This window comes from Aptenodytes patagonicus, chromosome 5, assembly GCF_965638725.1.
Source record: "Aptenodytes patagonicus chromosome 5, bAptPat1.pri.cur, whole genome shotgun sequence".
Taxonomy (NCBI): Eukaryota; Metazoa; Chordata; class Aves; order Sphenisciformes; family Spheniscidae; genus Aptenodytes; species Aptenodytes patagonicus.
This window is the reverse complement of record NC_134953.1, coordinates 20,707,529-20,719,719: the sequence shown is the minus strand read 5'-3', so window position 1 is coordinate 20,719,719 and position 12,191 is coordinate 20,707,529. Positions and strand designations below refer to the sequence as shown.

At 38.8% G+C, this 12,191-nt stretch overlaps 1 protein-coding gene across 2 annotated transcripts in view; it reads left to right on the top strand.

Moving 5' to 3' along the window:
• SORCS1 (sortilin related VPS10 domain containing receptor 1) overlaps positions 1-12,191 on the top strand; it is a 312,215-nt gene that overhangs the window by 133,936 nt on the left and 166,088 nt on the right. For both annotated transcript variants that reach the window (XM_076338969.1, XM_076338970.1), the window contains exon 3: positions 5,623-5,722. In XM_076338969.1, the coding sequence (XP_076195084.1) occupies positions 5,623-5,722 (100 nt within the window). The remainder of the gene's footprint in view (positions 1-5,622; positions 5,723-12,191) is intronic.

Below are 12,191 nucleotides of genomic sequence, written 5' to 3'. Positions count from 1 at the left end.
TGTTGAAGATGACTTTGACATTACTAGCTTTTGTGAAACATGGTGGCATGGCAAAAATCAATGGGAAACTTTAGTACTTGGCTATAAAACCATGAAGGAAAGAGTTTCAGTTTAAGTGATGAGGGAATAGCACCTCAGCCTAGAAAGATCCTCAGAAAGAAAGAATGCAAAAGTCAACAACTCTATGGCAGAGTTTATGAACAGGCTTAAAGCGTTGCACAAAGGAATACAAATACGCTCCAGAATTACCAGCTCCAGTATTTTTAACATTCAGACGTGAAAGATCATTTTTAATGTCTTAATTATTCCTTTATTCAAAAACTTGTTTAGTGAAAGCCTTTTGTAAGTGCAGCCTGTGACTCCACAGTTCTGCCTTCTGGATCTGAAAGCCTTCTATCCAAAAATCTGCTCATGTAGAGATTAATATGATAGCAACTGGCAAATCTCATGCTCAACTGGCCAGTCTCTTTGGAGGCAAACCAGGTGGCAAATGGAGTTATGCAGGAGATTGGAACAGATGATCTAATAGTCATTGCTGTTTCTTTCTTAAAATACCTGACTTCTGCCAGGGGTGAATTCATGTGCAGGAGGAGAAACAGGCTAGAGCCCATCTCTTCACACTGCTCCTGGTCGTGACAGGCTGCCCTGCTCTGCTGCTTCCTAACCACATTACAGATGCTTCTGGTCCTGCCTCCCAGGGCTGGCTGCCACTCGGACAGCAGTTAGAGCAGCAAATTAAACTGGAGGAAGGAGGGTGAGGACATGATACATAAACAGTCTTCTCATGGTGGAGGTGGGGGAAACAGTCACGTTAATATGTGAAAACCAGGCATTAACTGGCTGAAAAAGAAAAAAAAATAGTAAATGGTACCAATTAAAGTGATTACTTCTTAATGATGTGTGTTATAAGAAACTTCATCTGTTAACATACATCTTTTATGGGAAGAAAGCTGCACTCTAATAGGCAGGAGACATGATGTTACACAGCTTAAAGTCTGCATGTAATGTTTTTCTTTTTTCTCATGGAGTGTTCCAGAAAGATCTTGTTGCAAAAGAAACCTTGACCAAACAATCAACTGGTTGATTCTTCAAGTCTTCAGCAGCTTATGTAAAATAAGTACAGACAACCTTAAATTTTTAACAAAGGAGCGTAAACAGCAACTTGCTAGGGAATTTATTTAATCTATATATTCAAACTGACAGTCCTCTGACTTTCAGTCCGCGCTTCTTGAGAAAGAAGAAAATTTCCATAGGGTTCGTGTTACTGGTTGATTCAGAATGCCTATTATAATTGTGAAATATTGGTAGGAATGGATTGAGATATATTCATGACAGTAGGTGGACTAATGGAATTCAGTGACTTTATTTAAAATGTGCAGGAGTTTATTATAATACTGTAATAGAAATGTCATTTACCCTGACGGGAGGAGAGGAAAAAGCCCTGTCAATGAATAATAATGAAGTTATTTAAATGTCAACTTTCTTGCAAATAGTTTGCAAAATATAAATTATTCTACATGTTTCTAGTTTTGTTTTAATTTATTACTCAGGGAAGCCAGAGCTTCAGTCCTACAGTTTTGGTATTTTTTATACTGTCAAATGAACTAGTAATAATTAAAATGTTTATCTTCTTGGGTGTTTGTAGAAATCATTGTGCTTTACTGAAAAAATAGGGAGTCTGATTCTAAACAGCTACTGGTAAAATTTGGAATGGATTTAGTGGAAGCAATTACAACTAAAATGGTGGGACAGGTGTGAAGTTCAGAACTGAGTCTAAATACTCTGTTTCTGAATATTATTCTTTTACTAAGTATCACCTGCATTTCAGTAACATCCACAATGTCCTAACACATATCTATGTTTTTTTCCATATTTAGCTAGACTTACACATATATGAAATCTCTCTGCAGACTTTCCTATTTTAAACTCATCTGCACTTATTTTGACTTAACCTGTAACTGTACCAAGCCAAATCAAGCCAAAATGAAACAATTTACACAGGGATTTAAATTAATTTGATGAAACATGTATAAACAACGCCCCTCCCTCCAAACAAGTTGAGAAACCATTACAACATGCATGTCTACACAAGAGCTAATAAAATAGGGCTTACTGTTCACTCATTTACATATAGTTATTTCAGTAGCTGTGGCTTTTCAGCAGATGGTTCAGAGTTTCATTTTTGTGTTTTCAGCTCTACAGGTCCTGGGTTTAGTCCTTTCAGATGATTTATCCAGGCATTTGCTTGCTCTGCTCATGTTACACAGATGCGCTAAAACTGAGTTCTCTCTGCAGAGCTTCAGAGAAGCAGCCTACCACACGAAGTGTGGGAGACATTGGTTGATACATATCCGTTCCCCTTCAGATAACTGGGATTGAATTTGTTGATCCTACACTGTCGTTACTGCCTACACCCTGCTGAGGTGCATCTGTCTTTTGCAACACTTCCAGGTTAGGCTGGCTTCCTGGATCACCAAATGGCTGATATGTTTTCATGGGTTAGGAGTCTCATGCTGCTTTATACACCCATTTAATAAGACAAATGAAGAGCTCGTTATCCAGGCTGCTAATCAATGCCTGCTTTTATACATATATATAAAATAGGAATAAGATAAATGCAGGTTGATGATACCCCTGGGTTAGATTCCAACAGAGGCTTCATGTGTGCGCAGTATTTCGTTCGATACAATTATTTTGTTCCACTGCTCTGTATATGTGTATCTATCACCATTTCTTTGTGTTAAAGCACTTCTAGGTGCCTATCTGCTGTTGTGTAACATCTACCTCCCTGTTAAAATTATGGGTAATTGTAAAGTGGTGTAAGAGAAACAACAACTTGTAACTGGGCAGGTAGAAGGACTGGCTATCGCTAGTTTAGAACATGATAATGAGAGTAAGATCTAATAGTAGCTCCTTTGATTGCTTGTGTATTTGTTCATCTGCAAAAAATGAATGTTTTTCTAAGCTTTCCAATCTTTCAGTTGCTTTTATAGATGTTGACAGAAGCACACGCTTCCATCTGGATATAACGTTACCTGTAAATAAAGCTATGAATGCAAAATAATTGCCTAGAGATTTGAAGTAAGAAATGGCTGGCAAGGAAGTACTGGCTGCTTTTCTTTAACAATTTCAAAGCAGGTTTTATGTGTCAGATTTTCTTCACCCCTATCCCCTTTTGAAGGGTCCCATTTTGAAATCATTGTCACTGGTATAAAGAAGAGCTGCATTACTTCATTAATATATTTTTTTCCTAACTCAGCAGGTCAGATGTAAAGATCGTAAGGACTAAATATCTTTATCAGCCCAAACTTCCCAAAGGATAGGTTTTGGTTGTTAGGCAGACCGCAACAGAAATACTAATTTCTAAGAAGGCTGGGTGGTGAGGTAGACGAGGTAACCAAAGTGAACCAGCAGTCCTTGACAGGGCTGTGTTCAGCATCCTGCTGTGGCTCCCTTCACCTGGAAGGGTGCTGGTGCTGGAACATCTCTGAAATATTCAGTAACAGAAATAACTGTAACGGTATTCTTCTCCTCAGTCCACTGAGAAAATAGCTCAGTTAGTTTATATGTGCTCCTGAGAGAGATGACCTTATAAAGGAAAAGATCAATCAGTAGATGAGAATTTGACGTTAATGTTCTAACCAACAAAGGTCATATATGCGCACAGGGGTGCATATGTTTACTGGGGGGTGTTGTGGTTTAACCTCAGTCGGCAACTGAGTACCACACAGCCGCTTGCTCACTCCTCCCTGCCCCCCCCCCCAGTGGGATGGGGGAGAGAATTGGAAGAGTAGAAGTGAGAAAAACTCGTGGGTTCAGATAAAAACAGTTTAATAATTGAAATAAAATAATAATAGCAATAAAATAATAATAGTAATAATAATAATAATACACAAAGCAAGTGATGCACAATGCAATTGCTCACCACCCGCTGACCGATGCCCAGCCAGTCCCCGAGGAGCGCCCCCCCCCCCTCCCCCAGCCAGCTTTCCCCAGTTTATGTACTGAGCATGACGTCACATGGTATGGAATGTCCCTTTGGCCAGTTTGGCTGTGCCCCCTCCCAGCTTCTTGTGCATCTCCAGCCTTCTCAGTCGGTAGAGCATGGGAAACTGAAAAGTCCTTGACTAGTGTAAGCATTACCTAGCAACAACTAAAACATCCGTGTGTTATCAACATTGTTCTCTTCCTAAATCCAAAACACAGCACTGTACCAGCTACTAAGAAGGAAATTAACTCTATCCCTGCTGAAACCAGGACAGGGGAAAGGAGGGAAAGGAAAAAGCTATGGTCGTAAACCATAAGTCAATTGTTATATGACCAGGACAGATACATGCAAACACTTCGATAAAGTTCCTGAATAGAAAGACTCAACTTTAATGCAAATCCACATTTTAGTGCAATTCATCTTAATGGGTAAAACCCCAAGCTGCTGCCTTGTTTTATTCATGTACTGATTGCAAAATCTGAAATCCCAGAAGCAAGGAGGAAAAAAAAATATTGTAGACATTAAGTGTCTTAAATACCTTTGTGAACTTAGTCATTGTTTCCCAGATAGGAGAGAACCTGGAAATAACAGGTGCCAAGAGTTTACTTTAGAATGACTGGTTTTGGAGTGATTAGCAGAAAGGAAAATTCATGTTACTGCTTGCAAGTGAAGTTCTATATGGACCCATTTGTACATTTTAAAGACAAGATGCAGATTTATTATCTGCAAGAGTATGTTATACTTTTAAATGTCTCTGTTACCCAGATACGTGTCACTTTTCTGCAGTTTGTGGATACCAACTGTACTGGTTTGGGCCGATTATCTAAATCCCCTGCATATTAGGACATAATTCAGGCAAGCATGAGCTGCATAATGAACAAAACCTCTGCTGGTAATTGATCTTGGTTCCAGTCACATGTTAAGAGTAGATGTTACAGGAACTCTGCACAGTCTTCCTTGTTTATTTGTTTTGTTCTTCCCCAAGACATGTAGTCAGTGTCTCTGTGGGCAACCCTCATATCAGAAATATATTATTTTCTCTACTGAATGGTGGCTCTTAAAGCAAGAATAAAGCCTATGTGTCCATACTCTCTGCTAGTCCATGTGGAAAAACCCATATAAATTGTAGGTGTAATGCTCATGTAGTTAGGCTTTCAAAAGGACATCAATGTTTTTTGCAGAAAACTGAACTCCAGTTTCACTGAACAATCAGCTGGAGCAGCTACTTTGGAATATGCTGAGAAAAGACTCTTATATTAACAAAATTAGTCTAAGCTTGTAGTATACAATGAATTGATAACTTTAGTCTCTTGCTGTCTGCTATTTGGCATTTCTGACAATCATTATCATCTTCTATATGCAGAATTTAGCATTTTTTATTGTACATGTTTATTTTAAAATGCTTTGGGAAGATGCTGGTTTAATTTTTCCTAATCTAATTTAAATGCAAATTACAAGCACTCACATGATGCTGTGTGTATATAATTAAGTATCATTATGTACTACATGAATCATTCAAAAAGCTCTAGAGAGCCATTCCGCTATGTAAAGCATGACTTATATTGAAAAGCCACCAAGTGCCTTGTGGTTTTGTGATTAAGTGTTTGTACTTATGAAATCTCTCTGAATTGTAGGTCAACAGATTATGGGACAACATATGAGAAACTGAATGATAAAGTTGGTCTGAAGACTATTTTGAGCTACTTGTATGTTTGTCCAACAAACAAACGTAAGGTACGTGATCATGTGGTTGGCTCATTTTGACTTTATGATGCAATTTCTGTCCTGGTGATCTCTCCCAGTTTCCTCAACGTCTGTTACTATTTAAATGGCTAGAAACTCTCCCTTTCTGTCTCACTCCCCTTGAAAAAATATGTAGCTTTACCAAAATATAAGCCAGCTTGTACTACCTATACTACCTACCAGTGTACTTTTAGGGAATATACTTTAGCAAAAGATGGCCATTAAATGGATAGGCATAATAGGTATCATGCATTTAATTGTTTGCTTACCTTCTGGATGGTGATGATTTTGTTGTCTGAAAGTGAGAGAGACTCATTAAAACAGCAGAAATGCATCTACAGTGGCCAGATTTTATGTAACATTATTTGTCGTTTAAGTGCTCCCAATAGTGAACTGAACAGGATTTGACAAATTCCTGCACACAAAATGCCTTCCAAAGCCCAGAAGGTTTTAATCATGCAAGCACCCTACTGACTAACAATTTACTAAGAATTTATAACGCTGACATATTCATAAAAGGAATCTGATGCCTTCTTTGAGATACGTTTTTGACAAAATTTTTGTAATTTGGAGGTATGCAATAGGAAGTGACAAAGCACAGTTCATGATGATGAAGACTTGTATTCTCACATATGCTAACATATGGGTCTGCTAGTAAACAATACTGTGTTTAAAGACTCTCACATGCTGTTTAAAAAAGGGTTTAACTCTCATATTTGGTGATAGGCAATCATTACCACTGGTGTTTTGGTGTGGAAACTAAAAAGTAGTTTAAATCATCCTGAAATTACTAGCAATTTCATTTCAGATTTCCTCATATGTTGCTCCAGAAAAAAATGAATGAAAATAAAATCAAAACGTGATTAGATAAATGGCAGTGGTGACACCATTGTTCTCTTGACTTACTAGCTGTGAGGCTACAGTGCACATGCAGTGGGTGGAAGGCCCAACTCCAGCTCTTTACCAGAGGGAATATGAACCTGGCTAGAGTAGTTTTCTCTCCTTGCTTTCTGTCCTAGTGGGTAGTTCAAGTTATTACAGGCAAAACTGAATTGCATCAGCAGAAAATGCTGGTGAAGACTCACCTCTAAAGGAGGCTGTGTATATTTGGGCAGCTGAGGTCACTATGATGCTGTTTTCATTATAGTGAAACATTTATGTATACTTTAAGACAGACTGTGAAAGGAAGAGGGAGCTGTCCTAACCAGAGAGGACAATGCTTAGTTTTGTTCTCTTATAGTTCATGTTTAACTCTTTGTTCAAAAGAAACAGGCACTTCTAGGCATGAGTCATTTGACCTATTAAGAAATTGATCCTAAGATGATACAAATCTTGTCCTAATGTCACCTACTTTTCTCCAGTTGACTGTAAGTGAAAGTCCATACCATCAGCTGAGGTGTAGACACGTGACAGGGTATACTTGATCCTACCTTCTACTCGCCCACCTGAGCCTGTGACTAATGTTTTGTTCAAAACCAAGGAACCTTTAACTGATGTTCAAGGACTTTCTTCCTTCCCCTGGTAAAACAGTGTTTGCAAACACTGGAACACAAAACTAGAGTGGACTTTTGGGATCATGCATTCCACTTCCTTGCTACAGGCAGCTGCCTCATGTGGTCCTAACAAGACAGCTATCAAGTGGTCTTTTAATGGTATTCTGATTAATGGATTGTAGCTGTGGAATTCCAGTCCTTACATGTTCTGATTAATTCAGGTTTTGCTGGAAGACCCTCAGAAAAAAAGAAATTGGCTACCACTTACCTTTGTCATGCCACCTGATTGATTCCTCATACCTACCTACATTGCTATGATTATACAAGACTGGAAAAAGGTGTAGGAGTGGAGGAAGTATAGCAGAGTGAAAGGCTTCTTCAGCAGTGGAAAAGAAATGGTGCATTTTTTACCTTGAAGCTATTGGACAGGAGACCTTGCTACAACAGTGATTCATTAGTGGGGCCAGCATGTACTTAACTTACTGAAGCTGCCTTTTTTCGGAAGAAAAGGTGTAGGAATGATCGTGATCAAAACAAACAAGAAAAAGTATGGGTTCAAGTCTCGTGATGAAAGTCAGATTGAATTGGGATTAAATGGTCCCAAATTAGTGGAGAGATGTCATCTCATTGCAGCTGACCCCTGATGAAGATATGAAGCTTTTCACTAGAAGCTAAAGAATGAAATTATCAGATCACTCAAATGTCCTTCAGGTTTGAGGTTTGAAAGGCTGGTCTGCTGGCACAGAAACTGTAGTGTGGAGGGTATATATATCATTATGCCTGATGTTTGTTGGACAGTAATAATACTGTTCTCTAGAACTAAGAAGGGTTTTAGCTGGGCAAAATCTGGATGATCCCTTAGCTATTGTGGTGCAGAGAAACCTAAGAAGAAACTAAGGGTTTTGCAAGCATGTTAAGCCAACTTAAGTGCAAGCTGGCTCTGAAAATCCTTCACCACCTCTGGCTGCACCTTCCCACTCTCTTCCTTGCACTGCCACCCTTGTTTGTGTAGCCATCTGGTGAGCTGGATCGAGGACTAATCTGCCTGAAAACTAATCCCTTTCCAGCTCAAAAAACAAATAGATGAAAGGAAAAAGCTTTCAGGTAGAATGGTGGAACTGCCTGTTCTGGCAGTAGACTGCACTAAAGTTGGCCTATAATCAGTATGGGACAGTGCCAGAGGAAACCTGCAACACCTGGGATGAAAGGACCTATGTAATGGTCTAAGATTGAATTTTCCAAAACTTATTTCAGCAGGAGCAGAATTAGGCTTGCAACTTTTGGAGCCCCTGTTTATGCTGTCTATTTCTGTAGAACATCAGGCCATTCCTCCAATAAACATTTAACTTTAGGCACCTGGCTAGTCCTCCGTGATTGAGGGCATGGGAAAGAGAGTGTAGAGCTGTATTTCCACACTAAGAATATTTTTGCAGTGAAAGCAAAAATACTAAAACTCAGGGTCTTTATCATACCTGCCGTGGAGTGGAAAGCAGAAGGAAACATATTTACAAATTTTGCCACCAAGAACATTTTCAGCAAAAACCTATGGATCCTGAGACCTGATTTCCTGCCCTCCCCCCCAAAATTCTGATAACACTGTGAGAAACTCTGGTTACTTTGAAAGTTACATCTTGTTTCACTAATGTGGGCCGGATGGGTAGCTGCAGACTTTTTTTTTTTTTAATGTGGGACTCAACTACTCTAAAATCCATGAATTTTATAACACACATACTGTTCGTGTGAAGGGTTTATACACTGCTGCAGTTAATACTGGGCAAATGCTAACAGCGTGTTTTCCCTAAATATTTGCTATATGTGGTAAGTGATTTTTCTGACTGCACCTGCAGCCTTCGATGTTCTTTGTTCTGCAAAGCATTCCTTAGCAGAGTGAAAGGCTTCTTCAGTAGTGGAAAAGAAATGGTGCATTTTTTACCTTGAAGCTATTGGACAAGAGACCTTGCTACAACAGTGATTCATTAGTGGGGCCAGCATGTACTTAACTTACTGAAGCTGCCTTTTTTGGGAAGAAAAACCCTTTTAGCACATGCTTAACGTTTAGGAATAGTCCCACTGAAACAGAAGGTAAATGTTGAACTTCGCTGACTCAAGACTGATTGCTTCTAATGAAAAAAACAAGTGTATCCTGTATATAGTCTTGTCTGTTCCTTGCAAAGCAGAGCAGTTGGAACAATGAACTGTAGAATGCATGTAATTGGATTTATTCAAATAATTAATAGATTTGTTCATGAATTTCTTATGATTTTCACATTCTGGGAAAGAACAAACAGCAATATGTGTTGAATAAATTGTTTGTTATAATTTATTTGTTCTTCTCCATCTAGAAAAAATGTATCTATAAATACACAGGATTTGCAGAGCTTCCCACAGTCTATGAATGCCAATTTCTTTCTAAAAGCTTCCAACTTCCAATTCTTGTCTCTATTGAACAAAATTAAATCCTTTAACCAGACATTGCAGGCAATGTCATATTACAAAAGGGTGCTTTGAAAATAAAAATGAGAACAAAGTCAACCGTTATTTACAATTTAAACTGACAACCTATTGCTGTTGCCTGGTATTTTTCTGAATTACAGTATTTTCTTAAGGAAATTACAGAAAATGGTGAGTAACATAGCGATGCATAAGCCCTGGCAATAAGAGAGGTGGAAACCCTGTTACAAAAAATTGTAATGCATGGATCTTGCCAAAGACACAGAGCCTGTTTGAGTATTTGTGAACAAGTCTCCAGAAGAGAGAATCCTCAATGTGCAATAAATCGCTAGGATTAGGTATGTCAACATTGGTTTATTTGTTAGGTTCATAGAGCCTTTTGTGAGGGGAAATAAAATGATTTAAATGCTTCTACATGAAGAAATAGTGTTTGGGAATAATGCACTGGTGGGTTAAAAATTAAACAGAAATCCAAGTTGATATCTTGAAAATCCATTTTCACAAGTTTGTCATTCACTTTCCTAGAAACTCACATGCACTAAGTTTCATGGTCTTTCTTTATAAAAGCCTTTCAGATAGGTTGCTTTTAAGCATTGCATGGAAAATCATAGACCTATGCAAAGAAAAAGTGAATGAGTGGCGGTGGGGACTCTACAATTGGTTTAACTAGAGGTTTTCTTTGACCCAAAAAGCGCTGCTGGCTAATTTAGACACTGTATCCTTGTACGAAGCACACTGTGTTCTTTGCAAAGAGCCAGTTTGTGCAGCCCATTCGTTCTTTGTACTTTCAAACCCCTTGTATCCGTGTATCTCCAGTTAATTAATAAAATGCTGGGTGATAGTATCTGCCAGCAAGTTTTATGCTATTAATAGGACTAGTGCATCAGATATTTCCTGTGTGTTTGAATTTTTGTGTTAGTTTTTTTCTTGTTTTGTTTTCTCTCTTTCTGCAGGCCTGCCTTGAATTTTCCTTTTATTCCTCCAGCTGTTCAGATTTTAATTGCTGTGCGGTACAGTGTCCTCTTTTCTTTCTCTCTAAAGAGGAATGGATTACAGATGCCTTCCTCTTCTTTTATATTTAGTGGTCGCGATTAGCACCTTTATCACAGCATGTTAATCGCTGTCCTGTTGTGTGTGTAGCTCCAAGATAACGGATATTTATTGTAAATATAATTGCATGGGTTTCAATGCTGGCTAGATCCCTTACTACTTCAAATTCATTTCTATTAACGAGTTTTAAATGAAAAGAAATGAAAGGGATGGCGGCCCAGCCTTCTGTTCTTTCTAGCATTGGGGGGTGGTGGTGGTGAGAATAGTTGGCAAATGTTTCTATCAGACAAGGCAGGAGAAGATTTACCCTTATTATCTGAAATGGGAATGATTGAGTGCTACTTTGTATCCTGTGATATTAGAGGAGTTCATTTGCTTCAGGGAGGTTCTGGTTTTCGAATGTAAACTGCCCAGTTGTATAAAGGGTAGGACCCAGAACTGCATGCTTTACACTGGCCTTTGCACCTGCTCTCCTGAGAGTTGGCAAAAATGTCTGTAGTGATGAACAGTTCCACCTGAAATTGCTGTTTCTCTAGAAGCTGCTATCTTCAGTGGCTAAAATCAGATTGGGAACACTTCTAAAAATCCTCTCTCTGACCTGTCTCACCATGGAAGCTTTCAGAAGTCTGATGTGATGGCAGGTCTCAATTTTTTTTACTCAAGGAAAAACAGTTATTTCCGGTGGTGTCCTCCTTGTAGGCCTCTCTAAATCTTAGTGTGAAGACTATCAGTTTATATTGGAGAGGTTAGAGCTCAGCGGAGCTCTAAGCACACTTCACTGTAGACTGAGCCAGATCCTGTGGCTGTCAAGGGATGACATCCTTAGCAAATTATGCACAGTGGGAGACCCAAGGTCTACAGTCGATCAGTCATGCCAATAGCCCAAAGTGCTATTGCAGTCCACTCTTGCAGAAATAAAATCAATTATTCTGTTACTTTCCTCTTTTCATTTGGAAGGAAAGGTCCTTGTTAGCTGCAGGCTGTGAGTATAGCCTTCAAAGAGACAGTCATAAGAGACCAAAAAGGCACTGTCTCACAGATGTGAATGGGTTTTTTGGTTGTTTTGTTTTTGTTTTTGTTTTTTTTTAATGATGTAGTGCCCAAGAGATTTCAGGACACGTTCAATGAAAGGCTTTTCTTACCTTTTGAAAGGGAGGAACCACTTTGTACTGAAGTGTTTTGCAGATCGAAACATAAATTTCACCAAATGAAAACTTCTGTTTGGATTAAACCCCGTATAGCATAGGAAGGTATATGAAGAAGCCCCCAGATTTGTTTTAAACGTCTCCTATGCTATGACCACAGATAATGAATCTTCATAGCCTCATCTTTTACTTCAGAGAGAATATTTTGAAGGGAGGGAGTCAAGAGAATATGGGGTGGGATTCATCCGCTGGTTTTGCTGATCTGATAGGCAGTTTGGGGTAGATAGCACTACACATGCCTTTTCTCCCGTGGTCTTCCAG